Source organism: Sylvia atricapilla, chromosome 15 (genome assembly GCF_009819655.1).
Source record: "Sylvia atricapilla isolate bSylAtr1 chromosome 15, bSylAtr1.pri, whole genome shotgun sequence".
Taxonomy (NCBI): Eukaryota; Metazoa; Chordata; class Aves; order Passeriformes; family Sylviidae; genus Sylvia; species Sylvia atricapilla.
Window position 1 is genome coordinate 9,426,895 of NC_089154.1, and position 18,700 is coordinate 9,445,594.

Here is an 18,700-nt window from a genome sequence, read left to right on the forward strand (position 1 = left end):
TACTTTTTCCCCCTCCAGGGAAGCAGAGGCTCAGTAACCAAACTCCATAAAATAGCCTGAGCTGGCAAGATCCACATGGGATGATCCCAAGGATCACTGAATCCACCTCCTGGCCCCACACCTGTTTTGTTTGTCAGGAAAATCAGTGGGACTCCACCCCCTGAGCAGGAATAATTCACATGTCATTTGCCATGATCACCCCTTTTTGAGGGGAAGGCAAATCAGATTCAATTTGCAGATGGGGTCCAGACTCCCTCTGCAATCCCGAATAAGTAAAATGAATATTTAAGAGAAGAAATCAACAATTATGCAGCTAATTTGTAAAAACAACACAAATTTAGGAGCAGAATTTTTATCTAAAAGTGTAATTTATCTAAAAAGTGGCCCAGTGCAAAGGCTATAAATATAAATCCCCCTGATGTAGGGGCACAGCTCAGAGTGCCCCCCAGCCAAAACACAACACAGAGGCCACAAATGGCCCAGACTGAGGTGTGACATCAACCAAATCCCAGGACACCCTCAGAGACACTGCACTGGTCACTGAGAAATCAGTGACACGACAGAACTGTTCACAGAATGCTTCCGCTTATTCCAGTAGACACAGAGATCAATATCAAGGCTTTTAACCCAAATTTTGTTCTTTTATAAGTAGGTGAAGAGTGGGATGTGGCTGCCTAAGAGAGACCTCACCGCTCCAACCAGCACAAGTTCGCAGGATGTAGTTCAAGAGCACCAACCACAACTACAAAATGTCAGAAAAATAAAAGCAAGTTTGCCTTCCCTCTCAGCACTCAGAGCCTGCAGGAGCCAGGAGCAGGTAATCACCCCCATATTTCTGATCATAAAAACAGCATAAAAGCAATAACACCCTTAAAAGCATCGTGCAGAAACTCAAGCAGCCTCTGAAACTGGAGGTAATTTGTGCTTAGAGATGCCAGGAAATGAATTCTTCAATTTGTGTACAAAGATTCATATTCTCCCACTCTGGGCCTGCCATTAAGCAACCTCTCTGGCAGAGAGCAATAAAAGCATCCTTTATCACTGTACTTACCAGGGATGCCATTTCAGACAAACATTTTCCCCCCAAAAAAATCGATTGCCAGATAAAACTGCACCAGGCAGAGAATGCACTGAGCAGGCAGAGCTCAGCCCTCACCTCAAACACTGTCAGGCTGTACATCATCACATAATCATTCCTTGTGCTGGACAGGAAGTACAGGCAGAATCTCCAGGCTCCTATCTGCTGGGCAAAGTTATTTAAAAGCTCCTCTGCAAAAAAAAACCCAAAACAACATAAAAGAAAAATATTATTTTTAAATGTACTTTGGTTTTAATTTGACTTTGATGTAAAATATTCCATTGAAATTCTTTAGCTGTAAACAAAGCCATAACAATGTATAGTGATAGAACAACAACTGAGCAGGGAAGAGACCCTGTGTTCGGGGAATGACTCAACCTGGGGGAGGGCAAAAAATATAATAAAATCGCATTCTACAGTGTTTAAAGCAAAGTAACAACAGGCTTTAATGAAAACAAAACAGATGTGTCATTTTGGAATCAGTTTTGACATAAATACTGCAGCAGATAAGAGGTGAATATTAAAACAAATCCCACAGCAATTGTATTATGAGCACTGTTATTTTATCTGTAAAAGCCAAATGCTGGGATTTCAGGTCATTGTGAGAGAGTAGGAACACTTCAGATCACAGTGTTCCAAACCCACCTTCTTTAATGCAACTCCAAGAGCTGCTGACTTGGTGGAAGCTCAGGGTGTCAGAAACCTCCCTGGATGCTCAGGGAAGGATTTGGACATCTCCCATGAGGTGACAATGTGACAAAGAGAGAAGTAACCAGAGCTGCTTTACAGGCTAAGCAAATTTAAGGCTTAATTAACTGGGTTTTTTCCTGCAATTGAAGCACGAAAATGAGGAATATCTTTTCCACAGTAGGAGATCACCATCAGAAAAACCACAACAAAAACCTTGTGTTGTTTACTTTACAGGATTTCTGGGACAAGTCCTCCAAGCTGATGACACGTTTGGCATGAGGTGGTAGAAACAGAACAACCCTAGAATGGTGTGGCTTGGAAAGGACCCTAAAGTTCATCCCACCCCTTGCCATGGGCAGGGACACTTTCCACTATCCCAGGTTGCTCCAGCCTGGCCTTGGACACTTCCAGGGATCCAGGGGCAGCCACAGCTTCTCTGGGCACCCTGTGCCAGGGCCTGCCCACCCTCCCAGGGAACAATTCCTACCCAATATCCCATCCATCCCTGCCCTCTGCCAGTGGGAAGCCATTCCCTGTGTCCTGTCCCTCCATCCCTTATCCCAAGTCCCTCTCCAGCTCTCCTGCAGCCCCTTTAGGCCCTGGAAGGGGCTCTGAGCTCTCCCTGGAGCCTTCTGCTCTCCAGGTGAGCACCCCCAGCTCCCCCAGCCTGGCTCCAGAGGGATTCCAGCCTTTGGAGCATCCCTGTGGCTCTCTGGGAATAAAAGGGTTCTGCCTCCTTACAATCACCAGAGAGCACCTGGGAGGATCTGTGCTGCCTTTCAGGACATATTTAATAACCCCACCCAAAGGGAATTGCTGTTATTCCTACTTGTCATTCCACAAGAACTGGGACAGCCTTGCTTTGCATTCCTAATGCAGAAGTCCGTGCTCCATCTCCAGGCAGAGGTTTCCCAGGACAAAAAAATCAATGTACAGAGCAAACATCGCTGCCTCATCATCCAGAGAAGCCACCACAGATTCCCCAGAACCCCAACCATGGAGACCTTTCCTTCCATTCCCACCTAAGCAGGACAGGGGAAGATGCCAGTTCAGTGCAGGCAGAGCTGTGCTGAGCACAAGCAGTCCTCACTGCTGAGGGACAGGAGCAGCACAGGAACAGCCCTTGGAAGGGGCAGGAACTCACCAATCTCACGTTTGCGCTCATTTGTTGTGCAATTGTGGAAAAACTCCGTCATCAGACTCTCCAGAGCCCGCAGCGAGGCCTCCTCTGATGCCTGGAATGACATTGAAGGAGAGAGAGAAAACTCAGTCCCACTCTGACACAGGAGGGTGGCATCAGAACATCACAGACACACTAAAATCCAACACGAGCAGGACCAGCAGAGGGCAAGGAACCAGGAACTCAAACGGCTCACTGGTGTCAAGGAGCAGCAAGATTTGTCCACAAAGCAAGTAAAAGCTTTGGGCATGAAGGACCATTTATGTAGCTCCATTAATAAGGACAAGAACACAACAAAACTCCTTTATTTTGGTGGCAATCAGGAATTTTAAGGCAATAAATGATTCTCACAAAGACAGCAAGTTTGAGTAAAGATGTTTTCAGATGTTTAGAAATCATAAATATCCTATCATGGGAAGGATAAGCTTTGAGGGGATTTCTCTTGGACATCAGGAGGAATTTCTTCCCAAAAAGGCTGATCAGATATTGGAATGGGCTGCTTGGCTGGGTGGTGGAGTCCCCATCCCTGGAGGTGTCCAAGGAAGGGTTGGATGTGGCACTCAGGGCTCTGGGCTGGTGACAAGGTGGGGCTGGGTCACAGGTTGGACTCGATGACCCTGGAGGTCTTTTCCAACCTCATTCATTCCATGATCCTGTGACCCCTGACACCTTCTCCTGTCTTTGCCTTGGTGCCATCCTGCTGCTCAGGAAGATTGAAAAATTCAGGAACTTCCAGCACTCTAAAAAGCAATATACCAGAATTCAGCAATCTGATTCAAGAAGAACAGCACTCCCCTACCCCTCCAATTCAGGTTTTATTCTTAGAAATCATTACAGTTTTAAGTCCTGAAGAAATGATCAAGATTAGCATCCAGCTGTAGTTTTGGAGCACTCTGGAGTTGGGATGATTTTATTCTGGCAAGGTAATAGCCTTAGAAACAGTCCTGCTAGAGCACAGACCATGCCATGGCTGTGTCTCCAATGTTTTCAACCCATACTATCAATTATAAATGCATCAAGATTCAAGTCCAGACCTTCAAGTACAGGAACAAAATAAACATTTAAGAAAACTGAAATTTCTGCCTCAAAAAAAAACCCCAAACCAGAAACAAAAGCGGTGCCTGGCAGTCTCCTGAAGAGAGGAGCATGTGAGACATCCTGCAGAAACACTCCAGGCTTCTGCTAATTCCCATTTCCATGCACAGCAGTTTTCCCAAGGGCCAAGCAGCAGGAGCCCCTCCTCACTGGATTAAGCCCCAGCAAGAACAGAAACTCCACAGTGAGGGCTCTGCTCTCCAGCAGCTGCAAGTGGATGCTCTGCAGGACACCAAACATTTCCATTTCCAAAGGAACATTGAATTCCATCCTACCTTTCCTCTTCCTGCCCTGCTTTTTCCTTCTTTTTCTTGCTTTTTAAAGCCCTGCTCTAGAAATCAAGGACTATTTTAGCAAGAGGTTGGTAGTGGAAATTGGCTTAAAACAACCAACAATCCAAGCACAGCCACCTTTGCAGCTCAAGTTTCCAGCTTTACTCCATCTATACTTGGGCTGCAAACTTCCCTTCAGCCACAGATCAGCCTCCTGCCAGTCACCATTCCCAGATAACAGCACTTGTGTGGATGAGAGACTCACTGTAAAATGAAATATCTGACTAAGTGGAGTCCTTAGTTACTTAGGATATGGCCACACTGCCATTTGTGGGAGCAAAGTTCTTCTAAGCTCTTCCCAAGCAGATCCATACACACAAATACAGTATTTTCCTAAATCCCTGCACTTTCCTTCTCTGCTGCTCAACACAGAGTGAGTCTCACCAGCAGTTTCTGATACCAAACCCCCAAAGATAAGTTTCTCCTCTCAACCTGATGCCAATTCCTCCAAGAGCTGCACTGCTCTCCCACTCTACCCTCCAATACCAAGATCACCACAGTCCATGGAAAACTCTCGGTTCTTCACAGGGTGGAAGGGCTCAGACATCTTTGGATACTTAATTCAATCCTTCTTCAGCCAAAGCACTTGATGTAAGTGCATTTCTTCCAAGATTCAAGATTTATGTCCTGCTTTTGGAAATAAATTATGGAGCTCTTATAAATCTTGAGTATCTGCCTTGTCCTCCACTGACTTCAGCACTGTGATTTGGAAGATCCTATTCCTTAGGAACACAGTCAATCTTCCAAAGCAGAACATCATGAACACAACATTCAACATGTCAAAAGCAGGAAGAAAAGAAAGCAGAGAGCACAACACGAGGATTTCATGCCAAAAAGCCCAGGCTGGAGAGCACCCAAGGCCACCTTGGGCACAAAGACACAGTGAGACCTCCAAGATCGTTTTCTCCTCTTATTTGACTTCTTGTGGCTCTTTGAGAGGTTTGGCCAAAGGAAGACTGAGAAGGAAAAATTGCCTGAGGTAACCAAAGCCCAGCTCAGGATCCCCTTCTAACTCCAGGCTGGACCTACTCAGGACCTGCATTTGCTGCTGCCTTTGGGTATTCCTCAAGTTCCCCAGATCCTGGGGGCCCCTGGTCATCCCCCAGCTGTCCAGCAAGGCTCTGATAAGGAGGCCACTGAGATAAGGAGGTCACATGCTGTGCAGAGCTGCAGGGGAAGGTGGCTGCACCTAGACCCAGACATCTGGGAAGTTGATTAGTGAGATTCCAATAAAAGTCCAGCTGTTTGCAGCACCTGAGGCTCTACCTGGAATATTTCCTAGTGTTATTCCCATGTGAACAAGCAGTTTGCTTTCTTTTAGGGTTCCCTGTTTACTCTGCATTGAGGAGAAGGACAGAGAGAACCAGCAGTGCTGAGTTCAGGTTCTGGTCTGAAATTCTGGGGCATGCACAGATTTCAAATTCCAAGGTTTTCAAGGAAAGTGTGGACCATCAGTCACAGAATTTACCCCTGTTTTCTATGTCAGGGCTGGCAGTTCGCCTCACTTCTATGAGGCATTACTAAATATGCAACTACTGAAACAGAAATACTTCCCAGTCTCTTTCAGAAGTCAAACCTGACCCTTCTCACCCCTAGTGCCTCCCAGGGCTGGATCAAACATTAAAAAAATAGCATTTCTCTCTTCTGCCAACCATTAGAGGAAAATACATTCAGTTCTCCAAGTCCTGCTTGCAGAGCAGGTAACACGAGCTTTGCCCATGAAAACTCTGCAGCTCACAAAAAGCAGGGGAGATAAGAGGTGCCACGTCACCATCCACTCCTGCTCCACTGCCTCAACACCATGGCTGAGTTTTGATCTACAGGGAGGGTCCTGGCTGCCAAATTCAGCAGATCCTGCGGCCAAAGGTGATGTCCTTGTCACAGCTCCCTTAGGGGAACAAGGCAGAGAGGTGAAAGCAAGCAGGGCTCAATCTAACACAGCCACAGCTGCAGATTCCTGTGTTCCAGCAGCACATCCTGAGTTTGACCTGGAATTTGGGTCAAAATAGCATCTCTGGGAGGTGTGTCACAGGTGACTGTCCCCAAAATAGGTGTCTCCAAGTGCTGAGCTGGGTCCACACCACACAGAGCAGGCAAGCAGCAGCTCTGCTCCAGCTCTGCCCTTCCTGGAACTTTCCCATCCGACCTGAGCAGGACCTGCTGTGGATCAGGATGGGAGAGCCACTGTCAGCCTGTGTCCTTCCCATCCCCTGTCCCCTCATTAGTTTGCTAAAGGTGTTTCACACCACTATCAGATGAGGGGTGGAGCTGCTTACTCATTCCAGTTACCTCTGGACTACAACCCTCTGTGCCCTCCTCCAGCCAGGAAAATGGGCTCCAACAGCTCCTTTTCCTGACAGAAAAGACAAGATTTGCTACCAAGAACCTGCACATCCAACAACATTCTCCATCCACCAAAGCACCACAAGAAGGGCCCACCCCACAGGCTGATTTCAGGGCTATCCTCCAGTTACATTTTAAGCTGGATGAGTCATTAACTGATTTCTGCTGATTAAAGGAAAAAAAAAAAAAAAAGCTGACAGTCTCCTGCATTTCATGCTGTTCAGTATTGCAGCTGCACCTCAGTGAGGCTCTGGAGAAGCAAAATCTTTGTAGCCTGCTGCTGACTCCATCACAATCTCAGATGTAGACTATGACTAAAGCACTGGGGCAGAATGAGTTACTCATCCAGCTCCAGCAAACAACAGAGCAGTGATCCTTGGGTTGCAGTTTAGACACTACACATGCACTTGAAGAGCAGACACAATGCTAATTTTAGTTTGCATATCACCCAACACAACCATAGCCCTTAAAAAAGCACCTGCTCATTCTGCAAGACATGGAAGTGCTTTCTAAAGCCATTTTCTCCGCAAGTGCTTTCATTTAGAGTTCACTTCCTCTTTTTTTTTTATTATTTCATTTTACGCTCTCTGAAAGGATTTTTTTGTTGAGGGGAAAGCTTTTCTCTACTGCCTTGCCATAAAAACACAAGCTGTTAACCTTGCAATGTTTGCCATTAGAGCATCCATCACACAAACGATGCTCTAAATACGGCAACTCAGGCTGATGACAACTAAGAGAAGGGTTAGGTCTGTTCAGTTTTTCCCTAATGTGTTTGCAAATGGATATCACTCTAAGACAAATTTAAGGCATTCCCTCTCCAGAGCTTTTTTTAGTAAGATGTTAATTGCAGCTGCAACGTTACAGAGGTGACTTCATCCTTCAGGCAGCGCTGGAGCACCCTCCTGATGTTGGAAGGATGGATTTTCCACCACACAAGCTCCCAACACTTCCTCCAGCGGCAGGGAGGAAAAGCTTTGTCTCTGCTGCACCCCAGGAGCCCCTTCTGCATCTCTACTCTTTATTTAAAGCTGGGAATGCTGTCGGGGAGTTGCTCCCACCCCCTGTACCCATGGTGGTTTGAATTCCGTCGCCCACCTCATTCATCCGTGCCTGCAGCCCCCTGTGCAGCCCCTGCTCCCTGTGTTTAACACCTCCCAGCCCACCAAGCCCCCACAGTGTGCACTGATCCCTCTGCAGATCCCTCTGCAGCTCCTTCACCTTCTGGAGCCTGTCTCTCCGTCCCAATCTCCCCCACCCCCATCTCCTGCCATTTCCAGTGCAAGACACACAGCCCAGCACAGCTCAGCCTCCTCCCAGTGATCAAGATTCAGGTTTTATCACATTTATCTGTTAAAATCACTATCAGCTATGTCTACCAGCTTGTGGGCAGCTCTTCCAGGAGACAAGGGACTGCAGGGGAACACACAACGACAATCGTGGCTGATGGAAAAATTCCCAGCTGGAATTGCTATAATGCCACCAACAAGCCAGTGCACAGGGTTAAAAAATAAAACAGACAAGAAACAAAAAATTTCATCCACAGCACCTGTATAAAATAACTCATCATCACCCTGTCATTGCTAATTGCAATGTCCCATCTTCTTCCACCTCAGAGCCTCCTGCTTCCACTGTTGCTGCTGTTAATTAACAGCACAGTCACAAACCTATAAATACAAACAACTACACTCCAGCTGCCGAATCTTCTTCTTTCTCTATTATTTACAGTCAAGCCTAACTTAATGATGCACATACGTATTGTGACTATTACCAGTATTAACATCTCCATGAGGTAGTAATTTACTGAGGTAGTAATTTACTCACTGAAGGATAACCAGGGTGTCGCAGAGCCCCTCCCTGCCCCAGCCCTAACACAACAGGGTCATGAATAGGTAGATTAGAAATCACACTCCCAGAAAGCTTGTGGATCATTTCAAGCCTGCTCACAAAAACCTGGAGAACCCCTGGGTCACTCAGGGCAGTAAAACTCATGGAAGAAGTGCACAGTTATTTTTAGCAAGAAAAGCAGAATTATGAAGTGTTTTTAAAAAAAGTTGAAGGATACCCCACACATCCTCCAGAAAAGATAAACACACACAACAAGGAGGCAGAGCTGGGAGTAAAAAAACCAGTGTTACTCATCCTATTTAATCCTTTCCACCAATAACTGTAGAATTTGGGGGCTCACCCTCATTGCCAGGGTCTCTTATCAGAGGTCTGAGATGAGGAGGCCACAGCAGACGTGCTCCCCAGCAGTGCTCTGCTGATGCTAGCAGGGCTCAGCCTTCATTCTCAGTTTCCTTGTTGCACCTCAGAGATGTTTTTGTGGTTTCAAGAACCGAAAGCAGACTGGGCCCCGCTCTGCTCCCAGCACAGCTCAGCTCCTGGGGCAAGACAGCTCTGGCTGCAGAGTTGATCCCTCTCCTGGCTCCCTCATCCCAGAGACCACGACTTCAGCACACCACTAACAACACAGAGGTTTGGAAAACTAGCTGTAGTAAATTTTTTGCTTCAGTTGTGGGAAAAAAGTCACAGATTGCTGTTGTACCTCAAGGCAATTGGCAGAGGAGCAAAGGCACCATGCTCCTCTCCGTGTCCCTGAGGTGCCAAAGCTCAGGGCCAGCTCCAGAGCTGCTCAAAGGCCTCCTGCCTGGACAACTCCTGCCTTCAGGAACCTGGCTGCACTTCAGGAATCAGAGTGTTGAATTTAAGTATCACCTAAAGAGTCAGTGAGAGCCCAGGCTGAGCAGCGCTGTGTGGAACAGGCCATGGAGAGCCAGCAGAGCCAGCCTGATCTCTGCACCAGAGATCATCTTACCTGGAACACTGCCTGCCCCACGAGTAATCAGCACCTTTTCCAATACACAAGGGATCTGATTTCTTAAACCCTCTTGGACAGGCAGATTCAGTTAAACCAGGCATCAGGTTTGAAGGTTGAACTTTGATTAACAGGCTCAAGTGTCTGAGTACGATTCTTTCTAACCCAGTAACTCTTAACCCACATAACCAAGCCCAGCAGGCAACGTGCTCTCCACCCAGCAGCTCCCTGTGCCTTCAGCACCTAGGAATTCTCTTAGAAATTCAGCAAAGGAATAAAACAATCCCAGCAGGCTGGAATAAGCAAAGAGGTGGTTTAGGCACAGTGCTGTTTCAAGCAAAGGTTGCTGAAGATGAGCCCAAGAGCAATTTCTGGGTCCCTGACGCCCAGGAAAGGCAGCTGGTCACGTGCTGCTGACTTCCTAATTGATTTCTTGTGGTTTCGCTGCTGGAAAGGGCTCAGCAACTCAGTATTCTCCCAAACAAGCAGTTGCTAAAATAATACACAGCTGAGAAGTGCAGAAGCACCCAAAGCAGATTCTTCAAGATCAATACCCTGCACATCACCAAAGGACAGAAGGCAGAGCTGGCTCTGGAGTCACTTTGTGGACTTGCAATTTAAACCTGACAATCCAGCCACAGCCATCAGACTTTCCTCAGCAGACACTTGGCTCAGTCAGTCCTCAGCTGCTGGCCACCACTTTTTAAATCACCAATGATAAGAACTTTTCATTTTGTAGGTTATCAGCAAAACCAGCCAAACAAGTCTGCTCCTCAGACAGACACAGCTGAGCATCTGCCAAGGGTGCTGGGCTGAGCAGGAGCTGCTTCCAGAAGTTAAAACACTGCAGCGTGACTCTGGTTGTCTCAGTTCAGAATTGACTTAAATTTCCCCCAGTGAAGTCTAGAAACTCACACCTCTGAGGCTGCATCATTCCTTTCACTTCACACTCTCCCTTTGCTGGGCTCCCCACACCCCAAAGCAGCCTGTGAGGGCTGCAGGGAGATCCCATCCTCCCCTTAAGGCAATGCTTGAACAGGAGCCCCAGCACCACGGGCACAAAGAACACAACTCTTCCCTTTTCTCCACATAAACAAATCAGGCAGGACCACAGGGCTGCCCCAAATGCAGCTTCACTCACTTTGAGACAACATTTTTTCCAGAGGTTTGGGTGAAGTAACGCAACTTCTAAACAAGCAGGTGGAAAAAAGATCCCAAGAAATCTTTTGGAATGGAGTAGTTGGTGAGGAAAGTATTTGTGAAGGGAATAAAAAAAATCCTTATAAAAAGCATTTGTAAAAGGTTTTAAGAAAAAACCCTCATCATCTTACTCCAACGGTCCAGAAATCAAGAGATGCAGCAGTGTCAAATGAACTTACACTGTACCCAGCCTTCTTAGCTGAAGTCTCTTAAAAACCCCACGCTTCTCACAGAATCATGGAATGGTTTGGGGCAGAAGGGACTTTAAAGGTCATCCCACCCCTACCACGGGCAGGGACACCTTCCACCATCCCAGGCTGCTCCAAGCCCCATCCAACCTGGCCTTGGACACCGCCAGGGATCCAGGGGCAGCCACAGCTTCTCTGGGCACCCTGTGCCAGGGCCTCCCCACCCTCCCAGGGAACAATTCCTTCCCAGTATCTCATCCATCCCTGCCCTCTGGCCATGGGAAGCCATTCCCTGTGTCCTGTCCCTCCATCCCTTGTCCCCAGTCCCTCTCCAGCTCTCCTGGAGCCCCTTTAGGCCCTGGAAGGGGCTCTGAGCTCTCCCTGGAGCCTTCCCCTCTCCCGGTGAATACCCCCAGCTCTCCCAGCCTGGCTCCAGAGCAGAGGGGCTTCAGCTCTTGGGGCATCTCCATGAGCTCCTCTGGACTCTCTCCAGCAGCTCCCTGTCTTTCCTGTGGTTATAATGGCTCTTCCTACAGAGAACATTCTTCAGGCTCTTACAGGTGACAATATGACATTTAAAAATGCCAAATTCTTCATCCTCCCCTCTCATACAAACATAGCAATTCCTCTGACCAGAGAGAAGACAAGAAAAGAAGATGCCCAAGTGACAGGAGTGAAGAACCTGGCGTGGCTGTGTAGCAGCTCTAAGGAGTCCAAGACGCATGAAGAGATTTTTAAAAACACTTCTCAAATCCTTCACTGTCAGCAGAGCCACAAATAAACCCTTATTTATCTCAGCCTCCAGACAAGTCCCAGTAATACCCAGGGAAAGGCTCTGAATCACAGTTGTTTGTAGCCCCAAGTGAAGGAGTCTCTGGAATTATGCACATATGCAGAGCTGGAAATGGGAAGCACCAGGGCAAGCAAAAAAAGAAAGTGAATGTAAGAAAAAAAACCCCAATTATTGAGCATCTTTCTTAAAGGAGCACCTCTACCCAGATGCAGCTCCAGCAAGCAAATCCTGCTGATTTTTCTCCAACATCCACTTCTGCAGGATTAAGCCCATTACCATGGGGAAAAACCATCCCAACACCTGGCTACACAACGTGAAAGTTTAGGGCAAACTTGGGGGCAGGATTTTACCTTATCCAATACATTACAGCACCCAGACCTGATTTCCAAGGAGCAATATGAAATTTTCAGACCCTCAGTCCTTGTCAAAGAAAAGAAAAAAAGATTGTGATACTCTAAATTTTATTCCTGGCAAGAGCATTAAAACTTGTGTTGGGCATTTAAGAGTGTATAATGAAACTACCATGGGAAACACCATGGAAATAACTAAGATTTTTGTTAATTAAAATTTTTTCAAAGGACAGCTCACGCAGGGAGAACATCCAGTCCAATTAAAGAAAAACAAGACGTTGACATCTGCAATGCTCCTGCACTTTGGGGCATTTCACAAGTGCCCTTTGCTGCTCAGCCCTGCAGCTCTGGGACACTCGGGGTGTCCAAGCCCTGGGGAAGGTTCCAGCCTCTCTGTTCACAGGAGCCTCTGCTGGGCCAATTTGGGGATATTTGTCCCCCAAAGGATCACCATGACCCAACCAGCTCCATCAAGCACCAGCAGAAAATAGAAAAAAGCAGTTTTTGAAAGCCAAAGCTGCCTTTTCCCCCTGCAGCTTTCCCAAACACAGCAACTCCTGGGATATGGAATGGCTGGTGCAGCCCCCAGCCACGGCTGGGAGCAGGAACTGCCTCCTGAGCACTGACCTCACACTTCCACATCACACACTACAGGTCATGGGTCACTCTGTCCTCCTTCACACCTGCAAAAAGAAAGCCAAGGAACTGTAGGAAATACAGTTTTATCCCCCACAGCCAAAGGATTAGGGAATGGGATGAAGAACAACAAACGCCATGTAGCTGGTTTTGCTGTACCCTCTCCAGACCCTGATTTTAAACACCAGGGAAACCACCACTGAGCCAAGCATCCATGGAAGAAACCGCACTGCTTCCCAAAGAAAAGGTGGAATTGCAATGCAGAAGAAACCTGCTCTGTTCTTACTCAATGAAGCAGCAGGGAACCAGCCGAGCACAACACAGATTTTTCAGGCAAAACATCTCTCCAAAGGAAAAAAAACCTTCTCATTCCCCTTTGGAAAGCTGCATCCAATGCTGGCTTTGGCATCCTGACAAGCCAGTACACAAAACAGATGAGCACACTCCTTTCTCCAAAGAGGGGACAAAAAGGAACCAGGACAATCCCTCTTGGGAAGAACTCCACGCTGCAATTAAAGCCCTAATAAAATATTAAGTCAAAATGCTAAAAATACACACAGAGATCCAGCCACAAGCTTAGAGATGCTGGAACAAATAAAGATAATTCAGAGCATGAATGCAAAGGGTTGGAAATAGGAAAAGAAATGGAATTCTGGGAATGATCCACATAGGAGAAGGGTCAGGCAAGATCAGAAGGGGGGAAAAAATAAGGAATTTGTGGTGTTGCTAGAGAGCCTGGAATAGTTCTGGTGGAGTGAAAATATTCTGGAGTGTAAACAGTAACGAGAAACATGGATAAAGAAAGGACTCAAATGTGTGTGGAGGGAAGGTGAGATTGGGAAAGAGTTGCTTCACCATAAGCTGTAGGTGCTTCTTAGCCCAGGAGAAGCCGCATCATCCCAAAATTCCAGAGGACAGAGAACCCACAAATAAACCTCAGGGGGTGCCTGGATGAGTAGGAAAGTCCTTGACCATCAGAAACAGGGAAAAAGCAAATTGCTTTTCCTCTACCAAAATATTAATATTTACATTTTGGTTGGAACAACAAGGCCTACAAGAGAGAACAGGCACATGCTGCACTCTTCATAAATGCTGGAAATAAGATTCCAAAAATTATTCTATATAAATGGGAGTCTAAACATTTTATTTTGATAAGACAAAGCAGCAAACACCTTCTTTCTCTCAAACAAGGAGGTTGTCATGTTGACACCAGGGATGCCAAGACCCAAGGCAGCAGTGACCCAAACACAAATACAGTTCCTAATAGGAAATATCTGCTGTTTGATAGAGGATAATGATTTGGAAGGATTTTAGGGCACATTTTACCAGACACGTATCAGCCTACACACCTCAAAGCTACACTCTCTTCTATACTAATGGATAAATCCAACATTAACAGCAGCTACTGTACTCCTAAATGACACCACCTAACAATGTGCAATTAATTCACTCAACTGAATCCAAAGTTCTGGGAGTTTTCAGGTGCCCATGCATGGAGTGATCTCTGCACAGCACTGAACCCCATGGCAGGAGCTTTGTGCTACCTTCCAAATTTTAATGCTTTTCTGCTGAAACAATTACAACCACCACCACCCATCCATCAGCAAGAGCCAGTGGAAATGAGCTTTTCAAGCTCCTTTAGTGAACCTGGAGGCTCAACAATTTAGCCTTGATAGCTTCTAGTTCTCCTGCAGCCTACATTTAGCTATCCAGATCTTTGAAATATGGATGCATTGGAAATTATTATAGGTCCTGGAAGGGATTATGTGCAACCACTCTGCTAAATGAGCTGTTTCTTCTGAGAAAAAGCTGTGGTTTTAGAGGAAGCATCTGAGCAGGGATCAGCTCTCCTGCTACAGCTCCCACTCCTGGTCCATCCCCAGAGCCACCCAGGCTTTGCTGCAGAGATGGGAAAGTTCACCAGCATTAATCATCATCTCCAGTTTGCTGATTTATTAGAGGGGAGATAACTGGGGGGCACACAAAGTCACAATATGACTTGCTGGCCAAAAAAGGAAGCCAGATGTTGGAGCTGAGGCCGGAACTTCCGAGTTCCTACTCTCTGGTTTCTCTGCTCAGCAGCTGATTGAGTCAGAATGGCTCCACAAAAGGTTTGCTTTTATTTTAACTGGGCCTGAAGGGGATGCACTGAGAGCAGACAGAACCTCGGGCTTAGGGGTGTAGTTTTGATGCTGCACCTCAGCTGGGGAAGAGAGGGAGAGGACAACACCTTCAGCTCCCTTTTCATCCCAAAACCTCTGAAGCTGAGCCCACCTCACCACTTCCTGCCTGCGCAGCAGCAGCATCCTCCCCATCTCCACACAGCATCCCCGAACTCAGCACAGCATCCCCGAGCTCACCTGTGCCATGAAAAGGCAGCACAGCACCCCTGAGCTCACCAAAGCACCCCTGAGCTCACCTGTGCCATGAAAAGGCAGCACAACCCACATGGGGCCTGAGTGTCCCCAGGGTGATGGCACAGCCAAGCCAAGGGGCTCTGCAGGAGCAAGGGGCTGCTGCTCCCTCCTGTCACAATGTCCTGAGGTCACCTGCAAACAGCAGGAGTGCTCCCCAAAGCAGCTCTGGTTCCCAGCCACAGCCTGAGCCAGCCTCGGGGCCAGCAGCTCAGCGAGGCTGACACAGAATAAACAGGAGCTATTCTGGTAATTGAGCAGGAGCTCCTTGGCAACCACGAGCACCAGGATAACCCAGGGCTCACCAGCATTACCTGGCAGGACGTGCTGCAATCCACACACACTTCACTCCTTCCTCAATGAAAGGCTTCAACCATCAGCAGGCAGCTCCAGGCACAAGACAGCACTTACTGCTCAAATACGGGAAGGTGGTAAGAGAAGCTATGGAATAAAAGCCAGGATGCTGCTGTGGGAAACTCAGAAACATCCAAGCTGCAGACACCCACTGCCTGCTCCCATTTCAGCAGCTCAGTGTGCCTCACACAGAACAGGGACACGAGATTCCCTGGATCTGGGCTGTCACTGCCATTGTCTGCTGCCCGCCTGGGAGGCCCAAACTGAGGGAAGTGTGATTTGCTCTGGGAGAAGCCTGGCTGCAGTTCTCCAGCACCTCAGCATCCCAAACCTCACACAGCAGCATTTCCTGGAAGTCCCTGTTCCTAAGCTGGTCAAGTTGCTGGCAGGATACAAATCTCACATAACTGAAGAATGCATTTCCTAGGAGGCAATCACCGAAATTCCAGCCTCACATGGGAGCTGCAAATGCAATTCCCAGTGAGTGGTTTGCTCAGGAGGTTCCAGCTGAGCTCCCAGGGCTTCAGAGATGGTTCATCTTCACCAGTGGAAGGAAAAAGGCGAAGCAAAGTGTGATGAGAAAAGGCATGGCTTATTTGGACAGAAAATAAATCCCTTCAAGGACAGCTCCATGAATAATATTTATGTTGAAGCTGTTCATAAAATCCTCTTAAAAGATCCTAAAAGGTGAGCAGGAAACAATATAATAACTTGTGGTCTGTGGAAGAAAAGCTTCAAGCTGGATCTGCTCTGTGTGTTTAGAGATGAACTCCACAGAAACCCACCTGGATTCTGCAATATCCTGTTTTTCCTACAGAGACACCACGCCATCCTCACCCTTTTCCCTCAGGAAGCCCCAGGCTGGACACTACACAAGCACTATTTACACACACAGCAGGCAGGAGCATTCCCGAGAACCACCACACAGAGCTCTCTGCAAACACTTCTGAAAGCAAAGCATGACTAAAGCTTCCTCTGAACCCAAATTTTCAGCAGCATTAAGATTTCTGAGCCATGAGTGGCAACTAAGCCCAGCAAACAGGCATTTGTTCTACAACATTTGTAGTGCCTGAGCTCACTGTGCATCACTGCATTCCCTCCTGCCTTCCCAACTTCCTCCCCAAATTCCTGCCCAGTTAATCGAGCTCTAATCCATCCCTGCCCGTACCCTTCCATATCAACCCCATTCAATCCCACTAAGGAAAATCTGCTCCCAGCAGCCTGTTATTCTGGAGCAGAGTTTAATTATGTTTTATTTGTTCCCTGTGTGCCTTCCAGCAGCTCATCTTCACACTTTCCCAACTGTTTCCGGGAAGGAGGGTGCACTAGCAGCAGAACATGCCCATCTGTAGGCTCCAGGGAAATGGGAACAGAAGGAAAATCTTGCAAAGGAGTCACATGATGAGTTACAACAGTAAATCCTGCAGCACAGCCCAGGGACTGCTTCTCAACTTCCACAGGCAGGACTTGTGGCTGAGCCAAACAGTGGATGTTCAAAGGAAAAAAAAAAAAGAAAACAAGGTGTAATTCAGTAGGACAAATGTGTGTGTCCACAGGAAAGCGAGGGGGCAACTAGTGAGTCCTTCTGCCACCTGCAATGAGAAGTGCACACCCCGGCCTACCAAATCCTGCAAACCAGTTATTTGCCTTTTTGGAACGTGGGGTGTTCACTAAGAAGAATCCACCTCAAAAATGTCACTCTGTGCCCGAAGCTAAATCCACAAAGAGCTGGGACAAGTGACAGACACGTCAGGAGCCCACCCTGAGCACCCTCAGCCACACACCTGCTGGCCACTACCATAAAATACTGTCAGGATTATCTGAGGAGACCATGCCCCACCCCAGCACATCCCACATGGAGCAGCAAAGCCTCTCCAAGAGACTAATACAGCTCGACAAAGGGGCTACAGAGATCAAGGTTTCAATAAAACACCAATCATGTACCAGCAGCACATCACACAGTGAGCAGATGTGATCGTGTCAGCTCCTGGGTGAAGAAATTCACAACCAGGATCCCAAATTCCGGACGAAAAGGGGTGCAAAGCCTGCTCTGGCATCACCTAAGGCAGGTTAAGCTAGAAGGGGGTGAGAATTTGGCCAGAAACTCCACCCTGTGCTCGGTGGGACTCTCTGGGTGAGCCAGGGCAGAGCTCCAGGGGCAGATCCAGGGCTGCTAAAAGCATTTCCCCACTCCCTGCCCACATGCAAAGGGCACGTTGGTGGCTTCCCTTTGTCATCCCAATAAATAGTGGGATACAAGGCCCCCCTGTGAGTAGAAAAAGGGGAAAACAAGAACAGCAGCTCTGGGATGGTGACAGTGAGCAGCACGCTGATCCCTGGAGGCAATTCCCACCTCCCAGCCCTGCTCTGCGAGAGGATCAGAGACCTCTCCTCCGGCTTCTTATCGAGGGGAAGAGAGGATTGTGCAAATCACAGCGGGCTGGAGCTGTCCCTGTGCCTCCCGGTGCCCCGGCTGGCACTGCGGGGAGGCAGCCGAAGGCCAATTCTATATCACAGAAAAGAATCCAGGTCATTCCTACAGCTTATCCAAGGCTGAATTGGAGGCCGTGAGGGCAAGCCCACAGCTGGCACCGGAGATTCTTAATCACGAAATGCTTTGGATTGTAAGGGACCTTGAAGCTCATCCTGTTCCACCCCCTGCCACGTCCAGGGACACCTTCCACCATCCCAGGCTGCTCCAAGCCCCGTCCAACCTGGCCTTGGACACTGAAGGGATCCAGGGGCAGCCACAGCTTTTCCGGGCATCCCCTCCCCACCCTCAGTGCTTGTAAGGCCATGAAACCTGTAATTCCCAACACCCCCAGGCACCAACGCTCCCAGGAGGAATTTGTGCCTTCCCGGCGTTTACATCCTGTGACTGCGGTGGCTGCAGCCGCCCCTCAGCCCCCCGGGCTCTGGTGTCCCGGGCCCCTCGGGACAATCTCCCCCGTTCCTTCCTTCCATCCCTCCGGTGCCCGGCGGGGCCCCGCTCCCCCAGCTCACCATGGCCACGGCGGCCCCGAGGAGGCTCTAGGCAGGACACCGCGCTCTGCTCATCTCATGGCCGGCGGTGGCCCGGCGGGGCCTCCCCGCCCATGCACCAGCGAGTCCCCGCCGGCCGCGCAGCCACGGGCACCGGAGAGCTGCCGGCACCCAGCCCCCGGGCCTCCCCCGGCCGGCGGGACGGGGAGCCCCGGGGCGCCGGGCAGCGCCGCGGGCGGACGGGCGGGAG

The 18,700-nt window shown here is 48.4% G+C and overlaps 1 protein-coding gene across 4 annotated transcripts in view; it reads right to left on the bottom strand.

The window, feature by feature from the left end:
- XPO6 (exportin 6) overlaps positions 1-18,700 on the bottom strand; it is a 55,288-nt gene extending 36,588 nt beyond the window's left edge. For 2 of the 4 annotated variants that reach the window (XM_066330090.1, XM_066330088.1), the window contains exons 1-3: positions 18,472-18,699; positions 2,913-3,003; positions 1,157-1,269 (exon numbers count right to left, since the gene is read on the bottom strand). In XM_066330090.1, the coding sequence (XP_066186187.1) occupies positions 1,157-1,269; positions 2,913-3,003; positions 18,472-18,474 (207 nt within the window). In that variant the 5' untranslated portion in view covers positions 18,475-18,699. Of the gene's footprint in view, positions 1-1,156; positions 1,270-2,912; positions 3,004-15,428; positions 15,497-18,471 lie in introns of those variants that run through there. The other 2 variants (XM_066330087.1, XM_066330091.1) reach the window with 2 other exon arrangements.